The sequence below is a fragment of the Zalophus californianus genome, chromosome 4 (assembly GCF_009762305.2).
Source record: "Zalophus californianus isolate mZalCal1 chromosome 4, mZalCal1.pri.v2, whole genome shotgun sequence".
In the NCBI taxonomy this organism is placed as follows: Eukaryota; Metazoa; Chordata; class Mammalia; order Carnivora; family Otariidae; genus Zalophus; species Zalophus californianus.
Window position 1 is genome coordinate 70480119 of NC_045598.1, and position 19559 is coordinate 70499677.

Genomic DNA, 19559 nt, shown 5'->3' on the forward strand with positions numbered 1-19559 from the left:
AAAGGAGGATATTTTAAAACTATATTAAATCATTCTAGTAGAAAAACCTCAAACTTGTGAAGTGCTAGAGAAAGTGAAGATTAAATATCATTTGTCTTTGAGAGTCCATTTCACTCATGCAGGGAGAATGCAAGGTACCTCCGTGCAACTCTGGATGGGGAAAAGGTGTCAGCCAGGTGGAAGGAAGTTAACTGGGCTTTTGTACAACGAGGTTGTGATAGAGATGATTTAAAAAAAACTTGTGTGTACTAAAAACTCATCTTTTGGAGAAACTGAAGAGTGTTTCTGTCGTGATATCAAAAAGGACATACACAGCCTTCTTGGCAATGGGCCGTCTCTGTCCTGAGTCTCCAGTTCCTCCCTCTCACTTCTTCTGCCTGCCGAGCCTCTGAAATTACTCTCCTCTAGGACTTCAGTTTCATCACCCCTCCTTCCTTAAGACCACCTCCAAGGCCCTACTGGTCTCCATGTCAATAGATTTTTTTTTTTCTTTTTACTTCCAGAAGACAATATCTCTTAGCTGACATGTCTTCTCCATCTACCATTCCTCTACTTAGCAATGCCTTAGCTGAATTTTTATACTTACTGTCAGATTGGGAGGAATTTGATTCTTAAAGAATTGTGAGTTATAAATCAAATACTGTAGAGGTCTGGGGGGCAATTTAGTCCAAATTAGTGACTCAACCATCTCAGCAACTTCAAGACTTGGCTACGCTTATCGTTCAGGGAGACACATGAGAGAAAGAGTTTGTAGGATCCAGGTTCCTTAGAATGCCTGAACCAACGACTTGCATCACACATGCAGAACCTAGCTCTTCTCTCAGAGTTTGGCAAGTCACAAACATAACATTTGTCATCCCTTTGGGTGAACAAATTTCTCTCTCTCTTCCAGATTCTCCCTTGGAACTAACAGACTTTGAAATAGGTAAAAGTACACTTAATGATGTAGCTTTCAAAGATCCGCTAGGAAAATAGTGTAATGGGAGTTTTACAGCAATTCTAGGGCCTAAAATGGTGCTCGAGATTCAGTAGGCTTTCTATAAATGTGTGTTCAATTGATAAGAAAGAATCCAGTCCTTTAGTTACATATCCTGCTGGGAAGAGTCCCTATTGGGAGTTGCATGGTTGAATGTGTGATTAAGTGCATGTGTTTGAGTGGGCAGAATTCTCACCAACTAGCTAGCCCCTCACCAAAAGCCTTACTTACAAGTTTGTAACAACAGTCTTTGCCATGTGAATTGGGGTTTGGAGGGGCAGGGGTAGATACCCATTATTGTCTTCAGTTAGGCCTATGCAAGGGCATTTCTTATGATAATGCTTGTTCATTGACTTACCTCAAAATACCTGCAGTTTTAGCTCTTGGATAATAAGCAAATTAAGAATTAAACTTTGCTACCCTAAGATCATAGATCCTTACTTTCCAAAGAGGGACAGAGTACAAATGTCATTTTTATGTACACAACACTGGCAGATACACATACTCATATACGTGTCCACACACATACTGCATACACTTAAGGCAACAGATCCCTTTTCCCCTACCCTGACCCCTGCCAGCCCTGCATGACATTCAGAGGGACGCTGGACTCTAGATGAGTCAAGCTGGGGCTTCTGGGAACATCACCATAACGACTGGAGTACCCTGAAGCATTGAGGCTTTCCGCAGAAAGAAAAAGCTTTCGCCTTATTATGGTGACTAGTTTTTCCATTCTGCAGCAACCAGGTGACTAGAATTCAGGCTGACGATAGCTTCCAGTAATTCCTGGAAAGAACAAGGGTGTAAAGAGTAGACGGTTTTCTTCTTATGGTCAGCGGAGACCTAACCTTGGCCACTCGATTTCCACTTCCAGGCCCTGCTAAAATATTCTTTTGGAAGTCACCAGTGACCCATTTGCCAAACTGCACATTTATTCTTCAGTCTTCTTTCAATCCAAACTTCTGAACCTTCCTGTGGCAAACACTGCTTGCTGTTTACTAAATCTGTTTCCTCTTCCTCCTGGGTACCTGGGTAGACTACATTTCCCAGCCTCCATTGCAGTTGGGTGTGGCTGTGTGATTGCGTTCTCTCCAGTAGAAGTGCTGTGTACTAGCTAGTCTCAGGCCTGGTGTTATGCTTGAGGGGTTTTGCCTCCTCCTTTGGCTCCTCCAAGCTCTTTTCTTCTCCTGGTTGTCTGGTAAGGGGATCTACTCTCAAGGTGACCCCAAAAAGTAAGGATTAAAAAAATGTAAGGTTGCATCAACCTGGATTCCTGAATAACTTCCTGGAGCAGAGCATCACCCCAACGCATGCCCGCACTCACGCACGCACACACACACACTGAACTGGACTTTTACAAAAAGCAGTGAGCTTCTTGTATGGAGCCAATACATATGAACCTGTGTGTTATGTATCCTGTTATCCTAACACGGTCCCTGATTTCTTGAAATGTATTTTTGTTTTAATTCCATGACACCACTCTCTCCAATCTTCCTTCTCTCTCTCTGTCCTTTCTTCTGTCTGACTTTTCAGACTGCCCAACCCGTAAACTGGGGAATTTCCCCCAGTCCTCTCACTTTTCTCCTCTCATTTCACTTGTTTTCCTGAAATGGCTCCTTCTTGCCCACAGCTTCACCCACCATCAGTCTGTTGATGGTCTCCAAATCTACCTCGATCCCTTATTACCCTCATTCACCAGCTTCCCCCTGAACACTTTTTCATCATATGTGTTCTCCTCAGTCAGTTCCTGCGAGCCCCCAGCTTTAGGGCAACTTTAACCTCTCCTTCTCTGTACCTTCCACCCCTACCCAACCCCTCACACACATTCAGTACCTTTGAGAAATGCCTCATATAATGCCCTCTCCATCTCTACTTCTCACTGCCTGAGATCCGACTCCATCATTTCTCCATCTCTGCAACAAGGTCCCAAATTTCTCACTACTGCCTGTTTCATCCAGGCAGTGCACAGTAACCTTGGTCAGAATTACTGAATGGTACATACACACACACACACACACACACACACACACACACACACACAGACCTTTCCTGGGTCTCTATGGCCATCCTAAATAATAATACTAGTAGCTTTCATTTAAGGAGTACTTCCTATGTGCCAGGTACTGTGCTAAAATGCTTTATATTAATATTTATCTCCTTTAATTCTCTGGGCCATTGAGGTGATCACTGTTATCATCATCTCACAAATGAAAACCAATGAGGTAGCATAAGTAACTTTCTCATAGTCACAAAGTTATTAAGTAGTGGAGCTCAAATTCAAATATAGCGTAGTCAGAGTCCAACACCTATGGCTTTACCACCATGCAAAACTGCCTCCAAGTTAGACCAATCTTGCTAGCATGCTACACAAGGCCCTTCCAAATCCAGCCCAAATCAATCTCTTCATTTTCATCTCAGCTCCTTACATTCTAAGAACTAGACCCTTTAAACTTGCTACTATTCCTCAAATGCTTTGCCCTTTAAAACAAAAATTACTTGCCCAGGGTGGTGGTCAGCAAAAGGCAGATGTCCAAAATATTTTAGTTTCCCTCCTCCACTCCTTCATAGGTCCTACCCATGTACATTCTATTTCTTCCACCTGTAATTTTCTTTACCCTTCTATGCCCAGCACATCCTGAATCATTTTTCAAAAGTCAGTTGGAATATTTCCTCCTCCCCTGTCAAGCCTTCCAGACTACCCTGGGAAGAGTTAGGTTTTTGCACCTCTTTGCCTTCCTCGCATAACTTTGATTCCTTCATTGTGATTTTTAGCCCCTGATATTGCAATAAATCTTTCTATAAGTCTATCTCCTGCTATTCATCTACTGTAAACTCACTAGGGCCAAGCAATGTCTTTTTCACCTCTGAATTTACAGCCCTAGGATACATAAAAAGTCCTCAAAATCCAATTGTTGAATGAATAGTATTTCAATGAATCACATAAACATATTTCATTCATGTTCTCATTTTTTAGTTAGCTCTCCCCAAATCTAATTCTAGCCCCTACTATTATTTTACATACTTGAAAGTCAAAAGAGGGATATACTAAATATTGCAAAATCACTTATGATTTGGTTTAGAGCTATGCTAATTAATATGGTAGTGCTAGCCCCACGTGGCTCTTAAGCACTTGGAATATGGGAAGTGTGAACTGAGATGGCTTGTAAATATAAAATACACCCAGGATTTCAAAGACTTAACTTTTTAAAAAGAATGTGAAATATTTCATTAGTAATTGATATTTATAGCATATATAATGGGGCATTGTGGATATATTGGATTAAATAAAATATATTATTAAAATTAATTTCTTTTTTCTTTCCTAATGTGACTACCAGAAAATTTTAATATTACATATGTAGCTTGCATTATATTTCTGCTGGACAGTGCTGTTTAGAATTTATAATTTTTTGAGGCTAGTCCGTGTGGTTTGGGTAAGAAAACCCTGGTTTGGGGAGGCAGGAAACATTTTTTTCTCTTTCTCTCCCAAAGTCACATGCAAAAGGAAAGAAGGAAGGGAGGGAGGAAGGAAGGAAGGAAGGAAGGAAGGAAGGAAGGAAGGAAGGAATGGAGGGAGGAAGGAAGGAAGGAAGGAAGGAAGGAAGGAAGGAAGGAAGGAAGGAAGGAAGGAAGGAATGGAGGGAGGAAGGAAGGAAGGAAGGAAGGAAGGAAGGAAGGAAGGAAGGAAGGAAGGAATGGAGGGAGGAAGGAAGGAAGGAAGGAAGGAAGGAAGGAAGGAAAGTTACATTTCAACTAACTCACAGCTCAGTCAGCAAGTCAATATATCACATGGCTAAGCATTTGGGGGATTAAAAAATCATTATCTCTTCAACTTAATTTAACAACTAGTTATTAAGTCTCCTTTATAGGACAATAATTACACAACTGTTAATTAAACACTGAGAAGGCTATGGCTGTGCCTGGAATTTAATACAGATAACGAAAATTATTAAACCACAGCTAATACAATAGAACTTTCTAAGGGAAGGCATTATCCAATAGAACTCCAAAGGGACTTATATTTTATTAACTTTGTAATATTTCCAACATTTATGAGATGCTACCTCCAATTCTTACTGAAGAGAGCTAGAGAAGAGCGAGAAGGAGATACAGCAAAGGAAGGGAAGGGAAGGGAAGCGAAGGAGCGAGAGGAGAAGGAAGGGAAGAATCATTGAAAAGGGAAAAAGTTCAGAGTCCACGTTCTCAATTTATGATGATCATGAAATTTTTTTTTTAAAAGATTTTATTTATTTATTTGAGAGAGAGAGACAGCGAGAGAGGGAACACAACAAGCAGGGGGAGTGGGAGAGGGAGAAGCAGGCTCCCGCGGAGCAGGGAGCCCGATGCGGGGCTCGATCCCAGGACCCTGTGATCATGACCCGAGCCCAAGACAGACGCTTAATGACTGAGCCACCCAGGTGCCCCAGAAGTTTATTTTTATTAGGATAGAGACCTATCTACCACGTTTGGCTCCAAGGTTCTTAGAGGTCCTCTACTCTAACTCATAGCCAATTATTAAACTCTGCTCTGACCATCTCAACCAAGCAGTGGGAGACAAGCTTTGGGAATTTTGATATTTGCTATGTTCAATCATCAGTACTAACAAGGTCCATATTGTAATTATGTTCCTCAGTTAAGTTTTAAATTTCTTAGTAAATAGAAAGAATTATATCATTGTCATTGCTATTTAAATGGGGTTCATTCTATAGTAATTATAATAATATCAGTGGTCTTATTATGAAAATAAAATGTCAGGGAAACTCGATTGTTATTTACTGGCTATTTCCTACAAAGGTTGTTATAATTATAGCATGGTATTGTACAAAAAGTACCGGTCAGAAAATTCAGAGATTTGGGGTTCTGTCAGCCTGGACCTTTTTTTCCCTCACCTCAGAATCAGATGATAAAAATGATCTACCTTATTCAACCCCTAGATTTGTTGCAAAATGTATTATTTCATTTTTACACTAGGCTAAAAAGCAGATAGTTTTTAATTGTACTCCAGAGTCACAATGCTCATTTCCATCTCAGATTTAAATGCCTTCAAAATTCTCTACAGTTTTCCTCAATGCTAATAAACAGAATTGTTTAGAAGAATAAAATATTGAAATTGCTATTGCAGAATCAAAACATGAAAAATATTTTCTCACCACCCCTCATCTGTTCAACCTCACAGAAGTGCGTTCCAGTGGGAGTGTGAATAAATGCATGGACATGCTTAACTCCATTCTGAAAATTAGAAAAAAAATTGTTTCCAGTAAAATTTCAGCATATGTCATAAAGCCAATTTCTTTAATTAAGCTGACAGCACAAATAACTGAGGTAACCTTTTCAAAACGCTTCCAAGGGACTTCTTCCACATAGACTTGAGTTCGGATGACATGGTTAAAAGAAGAAAGAAAATGCTCACAGATGTTCATTGCAAAAGTTTCTATGCTTTTGATCTGTAAAAGGAAACAAAATGGTAATGATCAGAAACAACTGCCTCATTTAAAAATAATTTTTAAATACCCATGGAGTTCTCTCTCCTGTTCAAATGTTTTTTTAGAATCAGAGAAATAGAGATTTTGAAAGACTCTGGAGAGGTGAATTGGCCCCTATCTCGATTTTTCACAACGTCTTCTAAGTGTGAGTTAATAGATCGCCATTACCAGGTGAGACTACCCTATTTTTAAAAGAAACCTGTTTTGCAGGAAGAAATGTGTCAGTGGATGAGCAAAATGAAACTTAACATTTAGATTCTCCTTATGGTGAGCTCAGTCATCACCCACCCCAACTACAGTACCACAGTATACTCCAAAGTGCTCTGGTGTGTTTATGACATTGGCCAATGGACCTTCCAGTTTCCCAAGGAAAAACATTAATGTAGAACCACTTCTGCTTCTTTGCTTTGCAAACAGGCCTTCTATGGACCATCCCCAGCTCTCCACCCCATAAAGCAGCTCCCTACTTTCACGCAAATTCTTCATAATAATCTTTAGACAATGGGTTATGGTCTTAGCACAGTCTACAAATGATTTATGTCTGTGCCTAAGGTGGACTGTTTGTACAGGTTTCCCCAGGATAGTTCTGTTTTATGCCTCTTTAGCATCTTATTTCACTCTCAGAAGTGTCCTAGTTTAGAAAACAAAAATATTAACTCAAAAAGATGTATGCTCATTGCAGCATTATTTACAATAGCTAAAATATGGAAACAATTTAAGTGTCCATCAGTGGATAAATGGATAAAGAAAATGTGGTGTGTGTATACATATATATATTTATGGTTTATATTTATTATTTATACCATATTTATATGGTATATATATGGTGTATATATATTTTATATATATATAATGGAATATTATTCAGCTATAAAAAATGAAATCTTTGTATTTGTGATAACATAGATCATAGATGAACCTTGATGGCATTATGCTAAGTGAAATAAGTCAGGGAAAAACAAATACCATATGTTCTCACTTATATGTGGAATCTAAACAAAACAAAAACAAACAGAAAAAAATCAAGCTCATAGATATAGATAACAGAATACTGTTTGCCAGGCGAGAGGGGGTGAGCAAAATGGGTGAAGAGAGTCAAAAAGTACAACCTTCCAGTTATAAAATAAATAAGTCAGGGGGATACAATGTACAGCACAGCAAATACAGTTAATAACACTGTGTTGCCTATTTGAAAGTAGCTAAGAGAACAAATCTTAAAAGTTCTCATCTCAAGAAATAAATATTTATTTCCCCATATATACAAATATCAAATCATTATGTGGTACACTTGAAACTAATATAAAGTTTTATGCCAATTATACCTCAATTAAAAAAAAATCAAAAGAAAAAAATGTCTTGGTTTGGATAAGAAATTATATGGTCATTCTATATATAATGAGTAAATTCTAATTGTTTTTAATACCCAGGTCCATTCCATCACTTTTCTGTATCTCTCACACAGTGCAAGAAATACAAGAATCTGTGTTACCTGGTCCTCTTCTATAGCTCAAGACGAAAGCCTATTTTCAATTTAATTTTTCAAGAGAGCAATGCCTTTGTCCATAGTCATGTTTTGTTTTGTTTTTTTATTATGTGATGTTAGTCACCATACAGTACATCATTAGTTTTTGATGTAGTGTTCCATGATTCATTGTTTGCGTCCATAGCCATGTTTATGCTTGCTGGGCCACTCTGATTAGCAAGAGAAAGGTTCAGCAGGGAGGGAGGCCTTGCAGAAATTATATTTCAATTAATCTGTTCATTTCATGCATTCTGAGCGTGCATTCATGCAAAAGCATGAGAAAAGAAGTTTTCCAGTCTACATGTCTTGTCTTTTTAGACTTCTTAGCAAATAGGAAAATTATCTTGCTGAGTGAAATAAGTCAATCAGAGAAAGACACGTATCATATGATCTCACTGATACGAGGAATTCTTAATCTCAGGAAACAAACTGAGGGTTGCTGGAGTGGTGGGGGGTGGGAGGGACGGGGTGGCTGGGTGATAGACATCGGGGAGGGTATGTGCTATGGTGAGCACTGTGAACTGTGCAAGACTGTTGAATCACAGACCTGTAGCTCTGAAACAAATAATACATCATATGTTAAAAAAAAAAATAGGAAAAAGAAGAAGATAGCAGGAGGGGAAGAATGAAGGGGAGTAAATCGGAGGGGGAGACGAACCATGAGAGACGATGGACCCTGAAAAACAAACTGAGGGTTCTAGAGGGGAGGGGGTGGGGGGATGGGTTAGCCTGGTGATGGGTATTAAAGAGGGCGCGTTCTGCATGGAGCACTGGGTGTTATACGCAAACAATGAATCATGGAACACTACATCAAAAACTAATGATGCAATGTATGCTGATAAACATAACATAATAAAATAAAAATAAATAAATAAATAAATAAATAAATAAATAAATAACATCTGCATGCCTGTGCAAAAAAAAAGAAAAATTATCTTGAGTTGCCCAGAAATCTGCTAGTGCTCCAACACAGCTTCACTCACACTTAAAGAAAGTGGAAGGTGAAGTGTTAAAATAGCAGATTCTATCAGCTTCAAGACCCTTTTGAAGAGTGCACTTACCACAATATACAGATACTAAGTGGTCATGGAGTTGGGAAAATTAGGAAGGCATCAAAAGTTGGGCAAATATATTTTGAAATATATCTTATACTCAAGATTTTCTTCTATAGTAACAGCAGGAAGAGAAATGGTACTTTTTTCTATAAATGTACACCATTCTAAATTAGCTAGAGGAATCAAAGAAATGTATGACAAAAATGTATAAAATCCTATTCTGAAATCCTCCCAGGGCCTTGATTTGCCAATGATCCTAATTAAGAGAGAACATGTAAATTTGTCAGATAGGATTCTCTTCCTAAAAGATGTAGTAAGTTGAGAACCAAAAAAGAGAAGAAGTGAGGTTAAGAAGAAGAAGAAAAAAAAAAAGCTTTTCTGTAAGGCTGAGAATTTTAGAATAGAAATTTTTAAAAATTAGTGGCTTAAATGTAAAAATAGGGTTAAAAAATAAAGGGAACTTGCAGTAAGCAAATAATACCCTCAGGTTATAGTACAGTGAGTTCTGCATCAAGATAGGCAGCATCTAAGAAGAATGACACCTACCCCTTTAAACTTTGCCAAGACATGAACTGTGTTCTTGATGGTGTCTGTGGGGATGATGTCTGAATTATCTCCATGCATGTAATCTTTTTTGGAGCTCAGAGTAAGTTGCACTGAAGTTGCCACCTCTTTAATGTTGTGGTATTTTCCATCTCGCTGAATATGAAGAACTCTTACCATATCCTTCCCATAGCCAGTTCGGACGAACTCCACCTCATCATTCTACAACAAAAACACAGTCCTCTTATTGAAGAAACTTAACGAAAGCAAAAAGTCAACTCCAAGCTCTTAAGCCTTGATTTAATCACATAATTATAAAAGGTGAGAGTTAAGAGTATTTATGAAAGCAAGACTACATCCGACCTTTGAAGCGAAATGGGAACTTTAACGGAGAAAAGAGAATTATGAGAAACAGATGAAAATATATCCCGCTAGCCTGAAGACAGACAGGTACAGGGCTTTCCTGATAACAATAACTAATGATAACAATAACAGTATCTCCTGGACTGAACTCTTTACTCTGTTTTATTTAATTCCTGCTAACTTAATCCTTGTAACAGCTCTATATATAAACTCATATTATTCCCATTTTACAGAGGGAGAAACTGAGGTTCAAAGAGTTTAAGTGACCTGCTCTACTCCACATAGTTCGTGAAGGATAGAGCCAAGGATTCCTAGTCAGATCTGTTGACTTCAGATTTTGTCCTCCGAACCACTGTGTAGACTGCCCTTCTTCTATTAACATGTTTTGACTATGTTAACTGAGAATAATTATATCCTCTTTTTTTATACTGAGCCATACTCTGGAGAAAATGCCGTGTGATCAATAAAAACAATTTGCAAACTGCTTCTTCTACTTGCTGCCGGGAAGAAGAGTAATTAGTGACAGGGTCCAGATTACCTTTAGGAGGGCAGAGCCAGGGCCATCTGGCTGCAGAGACAGCTATGCTTTTAGCGAAGAAACACTTAATAAAAGCCTGGTGACTGATTGATTAGTAGCCTTATCTGGAGCCCAAGCTCTCACTAGCGAATGCAATCCAACCCCACTGCTAGGATTCAGAAGATTCGTCCCTGGACTTTACTGGTATTTGAGAGAAGAGGCAGGAGGGAGCAGAGGGGCAGAAAACCCTATTTTAGTTAGGGTCAAAATTGAACATTAAAATGGTAATGAAAGCAAAGTGACAAAAATAAAAGTAAATCAGAAACAACATGCAATGAGAGTCTGGGGAGGGTCACAGAGGAACCTCACCTGCTAATGGCACGTAGGCAATATGCTGATGGCAGCCCCAAATTCTGCTTACGTAAAGTGTCACCAGATCCCCAGGGAGGAATCATAAAGTATGAGAGATGGTATTAAGTCTCAGGGACAGAGCCTGCTAGGACATGCTGCTGACTAAAGGGACGACTCTTGGAGAGGTCCCTCAAAAGCCTCTGACCCAGTTTTGGAGGGACTTATCTTCAAGAACAGGATCAATAAGACAACACAAAGAGCGGACTTAAAGGATCTTAATAAGAATGATAATATGGACAAGGAAAGAGTCACCGCTTGTGGTTGCAGGGGCTTTGGAATCAGACCAGGTCCAAATTCTGTCTTGCCGTTTATAGCTTTGTGGCTTGCAACAAATAATTTGTTGGTTCTGGCCCTCAGTTTCCCCGGCTGTACAAACGGAGATAACCACCCCTACTTGTAGGAGTTGCTGGTGAGTGTGAACGTCCCAGCTCAGTTCCTAGTACCTAGTGGAGCAGCGAGGGCCACCCCCAACTACAGTGGCCACGTCAGGCCCAGCTGCGGGCACAGCAGCGGCAGGGATGGCAAGAGGGACTTTGAGTGAAGGCACCAGGTTTTAGAGTAGAGAGCACTGCTGGCCGCAGTCGGAGGAAGACTCTGACATGACTTTTGAGCCACAGGGATTCCACCAGGGGGAGGGAGGCACTTGGCTGGCCTGGGGCCCCTGGACGGCATGGATGAGGGGCCAGAACCAAAGGTCTCCCAGATCATCCATCAGCTGCAAGACACAGCAGGACTCAATAAATGTGACCCCTCAGTCCTACACCCTGCCACTAAATACCCAAGCTACAGTAGCTCAGTCTGTGAAAGCAAGTGGTTCCTACATGATACATAGAAAGATTCAATGATAGCCACCCTTCAGGTCCCCAACCCTGCTCACCTCTCCAACTGCATGTCTTGCCACAGCCTATTTCAAACTCTGTTTCAGCTATCCTGAGCTCATTGGGCTTGCCCAGGCTCTGCATGCTTTCTCTGCCTGTAGGCCTTTGAATATGCTATTCCTTCTTCCTTGGGCACTCTTTCTCTTCCTTCCACCCAACTACCAACCCCTTCACCTGCCGAACTTATTCTAGTCACCCTTCAGGTCTCAGATGCCACTTCTCCCGGTTATCTGCCCAGTTCTTCAGGGCTGGAGTAGGTGCCTCTTCTATATGCTCTGGAAAGAATTACTGCCTTAGCAGAGCCTTTATCAAATTATGTTCCAATTGCCTCATCATGTGTCTGTTTGTTAAAAAACGGGTGACCATGAAAGCAGAAACCATTCTATCTTAGTTGTCATGGCAACCCCAGTGCTCAGCACAGTGCCTAGAACATAAATAGGTGCTTAACAAATATGGCATGGCTGAATGACTGGTGCACCATCACCTCCACTTCTTGTGTGGTGACATGGAATAGTTAATGAAAATATCCCAAAGATTTCAATACAGAATTGCCACGTCAGCTCAAACCCTGAGCAGGAAGTTCCTCTTCCTGGGAAAGTGGGGAAGGCACCATCAGCTCTCTGATCGCCGCAGCCTGGAGATCACAGGCACAGCTGACTGGAGAATGAAGGCCCGGGAAGGGCAGAACTGAGTGTAGAGAGAGTCAGGGACGCAGCACAAAGTGCTCACAGTGCTAACAAGACTGAGCACTCCACACAGCGCAGCCATCATGGAGCTCCTGCGTGATGCGTGCAGGAGAGGTCAGCCTTCCTCCCCGAGCTCCCAACCAGGCCTTGGCACCAGAGCAAAGCTTGAGTAATCACATTTACCGGGTAATAAGTCAGAAGAAAAAGGACATAACCATCTGAGGACGGAGCAGAATGGAACAACAGAGGTGTGGGATGCCCGAGAGTCTCTTGGCAGGACCTGACAGATAACGGGTCCAGACCAGAAATGAGGCTGTTCTCCTCAATAAGACTTCCCCCATTTCTGCAGGCAGAGACATCAGAAGTAGGTGCCAGAACCCTATGGTGTAGAAAGCACAGTGCGGTGCAGAGATCCATATCCAAGATAACCGCACAGTAAGATAGGAAGGCGGCTGTCATGTGGAGGGTGGGCAGGTGGCTGAGAGGATGGGCTCTGGGCTCTGGAATCAGGCAGCACAGGGGTGCACCTTTGTTCTGCCACCTATTAGCTCTGCACGTGGAGGTGAATTTCTCCATCTATAAAATGGGAATAATGGTAGTGCCCACCTCTCAGGATTGCTGTGAGGATTCTGTGGGAAAAACCACAAAGCACTCAGAAAAGGGCCTGGCAAATAGTGAGTGTTCAATAAATGTTAGCCATAATTACCATTGATAAATAATAACTACATGTCAGATTTTATATCAAAGGGTTCCAATTACTGTTAGAGATAAAAACCCAGATTGCACACCAATCCAGAAAGACTGCTGCTATGACAAGGCCTACCTCTGCCTTCATACTTTGGATGTCCTTCCTCAGCCTTGTGTGGCTTCAGGAAACAAAGTTACAAAAGGAAACTCAATTTCCTAGAGCAATACTCTGGATGAGTTACCTGGCTCTACACAAGGAAAATCCCCTTTTCTTAGACATGTCTTGAAAGATAAGAGGATAGAAATCATTACTTGCCCGCAAGTAATGTTGGAGACAACACTCTGAGATTGTAAATTAATTTTATTTTTCACTTCTGTAATGAGATCGTGAGCATTCTCTTATTTGCAAGCCATACTGAAAACGATGAAGGCTGTCACTACAGGTCTAGGGGTCCTTAGCCTGGAGTCTGTTAACCCTAGAAGGCCCAGTGGTTGGATTTGAGGTAGAAAATATTAAGAAAGGTTTAAAAAAAAAAACTTTTTTAAATTTAAAAATAACTCACATTTTCTCTTCAGTCTTAGAAGAGCTTCTGTAAGCCTTATCTCTTCCCTCCATAACAGAGACAAATACAAAAGGGCTAGCTATTTAGGACCCAACACAGGTATAAAAATCAACTCAGTTGCAGTGCACCATGATGGAAGAACTGTTCATGGAGACAGGCCTCTCTTTCTGTCTTTGGAATGTTCTGGAGAAGTTCTTCCAATTCTGTGCCCAGGTTTTTCCTTTGCCTGACTATTTTCTTGGGTATTCGTGAACAAAAAGATTTCAGAGAAAGATGCTAAACTAATACGAGAAAAAGGAGTACTCATCTGAACAATCTTAATATCACTTTGGCAGATCTTAACAATACATAAGGATAAGAACAACAATGGTGAATCATAACCTTAGAAGCAGCTGGTATTTCTTTTCTTTTCTTTTTTTTTTTTTTGGCTGCCTAGGATCTACTAAATGTCAGATGGGAAAATATTGATATCTGGTAGAAAATGTCATGTTGCTTTAGGCTGTAGAGTGGCTTTATTTTTGCTATCAAGGAGGGCTATGCCCTGAGTTATGTTCAAAGTGTGACTCTAAAGGGATTTGTCAAGCAGATGCTTCAAAAAGAGTCTAACAAGTCATATGCATAATTATGGTAGAAGGAAGGTGACCTGTTAGCTAATGAAGATTCTATTTACAGGTGCTCAGTGATTTTCATACTTCTGCCTATTACAAAGGAAGAGAAAGTTCAGTCACTAAATGTCAGGGGAAATGCTAATTTTCTTGCCAACCTCTCCATGGCGCCAGTAGCCTTAGGGCTGGGGACTGGAACAAGGCCCTCAGCAGCTTTCTAGCATTGGGGGCGGGAAACGCCACAACAAGGAATTGATGGAGACCTCCAAGAACTCGGTGGGAAGAAAATGTCACTAAAACGCATACACTGAAAGATACCTCTTTCCAAATGTGCAAGTCTTGAGAATAAAAATAACAGTAGTAACCATTTAGTGAGGGTTTCATCTGTGTCAGGAACTGGGCATCTATTATTCCCTCTGATCCTTTACAAGGACCCTGTGAAGTAGGTTATTTTTAATCCAAGCTTGACCAAGGGAGATACTAGGGGTTCAATAGCCTGCCAAGGTCACAAAATTACTCCGTGACAGAAGGCAGGAGGAGAACCCCACCCATTTGCCCCTGAATAACAGGCTCTTCCCCACTACAGGCAGAGCCCTGATCACCCCCTGGATGGCCAGCCCACTCTTTAGGGAGAGAAGGGATATAAAGGGAGGGAAACGGCCATGCAAACTTGAGTTTCTATACCATTTTTTAAAATTCCATTCATTGGAATCTACATTATCTTATCTCTTCCTCCCCAGACCCCTGCAATTTAAGAGGAAGTATCCCTGTTTGGATATAAAGTGAGCTGCCCAAAGCTATAAGGCTACCAGGCAGACCCGGGCCGTGGACAGAGCCCTGCTGAGACTGAAAAGCCGTATTCTGCTTACACTGAACCAGCCAGAACTTATCGACCCCCAGAGAGACCCCAGTCCAAGCCATCCCTTTTTTCTAGAACGGAAGTCATTGGTTTAAATTGCAGGGGAATTCTCTGCTCTGATCGATTCTGAGTGTATGGCTAGGATGTTTAAGTAGTGAAGTAAGGGGAGAATGAAAAGCTCATTGCCCTTGGGGGCAGGATGAAAATTCAGCTTCCAGTCTTCAGTAACAGGCACTCCATTTGAGTCAAACATTGACTTTTATCTGGGCAAGGACGACTATAAACATGAGCGATGTAGGTGTATTTGTGGTCATTAAACCCGTATCACCAAAGGACAGTTTTTAGTCCATCAGCAAAGATAAAGACAGAACAGTGTCACAGAAGAACAGGAAACAAGGAGGGAAGGAACCAGCATTTAATAAGCATTCGTCATGTGCCAGAGGCTATGCACACAGCCCCTCACTGAATCCTGAGAGCACTCTTTGAAAGCACAGATCATGAGCCTCACCTTGAGGGAAGGAAGCTGACAGTGTTGAGGTTAAATAGTTTGGTCAAAACCACATGGCTGTTGTGGGGGCACTTGGCTGGCTCAGTTGGTGGAGCAAGCAACTCTTGATCTAGGGGTTGTGAGTTCGAGCCCCATGTTGGGTATGGAGATTACTTAAACATAAAATCTTAAAAAAAAAAAAAAAAAGCCAAAACCACAAGGCTTTTTTTTTTTTAAGATTTTTTATTTATTTGACACAGAGAGAGGGGGCAAGAGGGGGAGAGCAAGCACAAGCGGTGGGGGGTGGGCAGCAGAGGGAGAAGCAGGCTCCCCGCTGAGCAAGGAGCCCGATGCAGGACCCTGGGATCATGACCCGAGCCGAAGGCAGATGCTCAACCAACTGAGCCACCCAGGCACCCCAAAAACCACAAGACTTTTGAGAGGCAGGGTCAGGCATGGAACCCAGGCCTGCCTGATTGTTTTCACTACACCCAGCTGCCTTTTTGACATAACATTGCAAGTTCTTTAAAATTGGATTTTGCCTGCATACTCATTTCTATTTATTTATCTGTTTAGATTTAATTCATTATGAATTCCACGTAATCCCAGAATAGAAACCTCTGAAATCGTTTTCATTCAATCCATTCATTCATCGATATTTCTTTAGCTCCTTCTAGGTGATAAGCACCAGGGTAAGTGCTAGAGATACAATAGCAAACCAGGCAGACATTGTTCTGCCCTGATAGGGATTATACATTAGAAGTTTATACCCTTCACACTAGAACAAACCTTTTCAGTAAAAAATCAAGAAGTTCATATTTTAGGCTTTGCAGACCATACAGTCTCTGTTGCAACTACTCAGCTCCGCCATCACAGCGTAAATAGTTATACATAATACATAAATGAATGGATGTTGCTGTGTTCCCATAAAACTTTATTTACAAAAACAGGCAGTGGGCCAGATTTGGCCTGAGGACCCCGGCTCTTAAGAAGAAGGCTCAGAAACATAACCAAGTAATTAGAACACATTGTGATAATTACTCCCATTGAAAAAAATACAGTGAACCCTGGGATACCTAAGCCAGATTGAGGGACATCAAGGATAGCTTCCAGGAGGGCCTGGCATCCACAAAGCTATGAATGATGAATAGGAATTAACAAAATAAAATTTTCTGGCCTTCTTCCATTAATTCTACTTATGTTTTCCTTTAACAACATTTTTCATAAACAATTCTTTGTTTCACAAATACCTGTATCAAGTTGCTTGTCTCATCAATTTTCATCAAAATAATTCCAGTCCCCGCCTTCCTCCCACAATAAGGATATCAACTTTTTCCTTCAGTCTGTCACATTCCAGATTTTACTCAGGACATCAACAGTCTTGTAAAAGTTTGAACATTAAGTTAAACTTAAACAGATAAATTTTCTGGCATGTAAATCATACCTCAAAAGCTATTGAAAATAAAAAAAAATAAAAATAAAGCCAGCAGCCTGACTTCCAGAAGTCCTCAAAGGATGACCAAATTTCAGTGAAGCCAGCATAGGCCAGGGGCTGGAGAAATCCAAGTTTATCTCAATCTCAAGAGATTTTCACAGATAAGGCTTCAAAGAATATGGACTCACCGCCGAAAATAAAAAAGCACACAGAGTAGCGAGGTATCATGAGAGAGAGTTGCAGAAACAACAAACAGCAAAGACTTCATTCCAATTTTAGTATACGTGCTGCCGAAGCGAGCACAAACAGCAAAGACTTCAGATATTGGAATTATCAAACACAAAATATAAAATAACATATTTAATATTTTTACAGAAATAAAAGAAAGAACTGAGCATATCTCCTTGAGATAGAGTGTATCTTCTCTTGAGCAAAAAACAAGAGACCATAGAAAAGACCAAGTAAATCTGAGAATTTTGAAAAAAACCCGATAGAACCTCTAGAAATGCATTACCAAATGCATTAAGAAACAGATTAAACACAACTGAAGAAATATAATTAGCTATTTGGAAGAGGTAGATTAAGTCACAGAATAATGTGGCCTAAGAGAGAATATGAGAACTGGAAGATAGATCCAAATAAAGAACCGGGATTGATACAGACACACAGGAGACAGAGTGTACGCAAGAGACGTAAAAGGGTCTAGGATGATATGACAGAGCGAGAGTGAAAGAGGCACAAATGACAGAGCGAGAGTGAAAGAGGCACAATTTCAAGGAGATCAGGACTGAGATCTTGCAGAATTACTGGATGAATGAACGCAAACTTCCAACTATGAACTAAGAAGCCCATGACCAAGTGAAGAACTCTACTTTGTTCACTATACTCGGCTAAGTTATAATGAAGGGGTTTTCTACTGTTTTTAGAGGTAATTGTACTGTGAAGGATCTGTGGTATTTTTGTCATCTTCTACCACTTGGGCTTCAAAAGTGGATATTGTGAAAAACATTCTATCCAGTTTGCGTTTTCTCCATCCACGAAATTCAGTTTCCTTTTACATTACTTCACTGTTTTCAGCAAAAACCAGGACACACTGGAATCTAGTCTTTAGGGTAATGTTGACATCTCTGGAGCCCCTCAATGTCCAGGACAGGGTTTGATACCTAGTGATTGCATAAGAAAAGTCACAGACTGACAATCAGCATGATCAGGTCAGCAACAACTGGAGATAAGAAAGCTTAACTGAAAGTTATATCTGAAAGAAAGTAACCTAACAGCATTTTTCCAGACCTTGAAATAAAAGTGGATTTAGCAAATAGCATCCTAATACAGATGTCCCCCAGCCCAACCACAGGAAGGGCTCAGGTTGTAGTAAAAATAATCTTACCTAACATTTGTGGATCATTTACTTTTGGCCAGGCCCTGTGCTAAGCATGTAATGAGGAGAAAACAGGAATTATTTTATATCCTATTCAACAAATGTTCCTTAGCCTACATAACTGAAAACAAGTTGCTTATATTCTCTGAATGCATCAATGAATCTTTTTTTTTTTTTAAAGATTTTATTCATTTATTTGACAGAGACAGACACAGCGAGAGAGGGAACACAAGCAGGGGGAGTGGGAGAGGGAGAAGCAGGCTTCCCGCTGAGCAGGGAGCCCGATGTGGGGCTCGATCCCAGGACCCCGGGATCATGACCTGAGCCGAAGGCAGACGCTTAACGACTGAGCCACCCAGGCGCCCCTGCATCAATGAATCTTAAGCCTAGGGTACTCAGCTATTACCTTTATACTACCAAAAGCTATCATAAGATAAAATTAATTTTATTTTATTTTAACTTAGAAAAATAAACTTCATGCTATGAAATTTTTAAAACTTGATGAAAAGTTTACAGTTGCTGAAATCCTTTTTTTTTTTGGATGCAATAAAAACATATATAAAACAAAATGATACCCACAGAGAAATGATCAGAAATTTTCTTTTTATTTACCAAGTTGATAGGTGGCAAACCTATCAGATACAGCACAGCCTTGGCTCAGGGCAGCAAGCCTCAAAGTTTAGGGTGTACCAGCATCACCACAAACCTTGTAAAAAAAAAAAAAATGCAGATTCCTAAGCCGAAGTGGAAGAATTCTGAGTTAGCAGGTCTGCACTGAGGCTCAGAATTCTGCCCCTTTTGTAAGCACCACAGGAAAATGTGGGTGGGTGGTCCAAACATCCTTCACAAAACTCTGTCTTTAGACAAATAGAGCCCCAACCCCTCACTTTCCCATGAACCTTGAGTCCTGAAAAACTCCAACTCAACCAGAAGATTTGAAAGATTCCAGTTTGGTCTGGGTCCCTAAGTGACTGATCTAGATCCATATTCAGAGGGACAGATCAGAGCCAAAATGATTTCCAGGCAGAGGGTAAAATGCTACTTTTTATGACAGCATCTTTAATAATTGAGTCAATTTAAGAAATTCTCTTCATATGCCTGTCTACTCCCT

General features: G+C 40.6%; 1 protein-coding gene across 3 annotated transcripts in view; it reads right to left on the bottom strand.

Annotated features, from left to right (window-relative positions):
• LOC113935935 (uricase) overlaps positions 1-19559 on the bottom strand; it is a 34525-nt gene that overhangs the window by 11518 nt on the left and 3448 nt on the right. For all 3 annotated transcript variants that reach the window (XM_027618610.1, XM_027618602.1, XM_027618621.1), the window contains exons 2-4: positions 9583-9801; positions 6304-6420; positions 6127-6205 (exon numbers count right to left, since the gene is read on the bottom strand). In XM_027618610.1, coding sequence (XP_027474411.1) covers positions 6127-6205; positions 6304-6420; positions 9583-9759 — 373 coding nt within the window. In that variant the 5' untranslated portion in view covers positions 9760-9801. The remainder of the gene's footprint in view (positions 1-6126; positions 6206-6303; positions 6421-9582; positions 9802-19559) is intronic.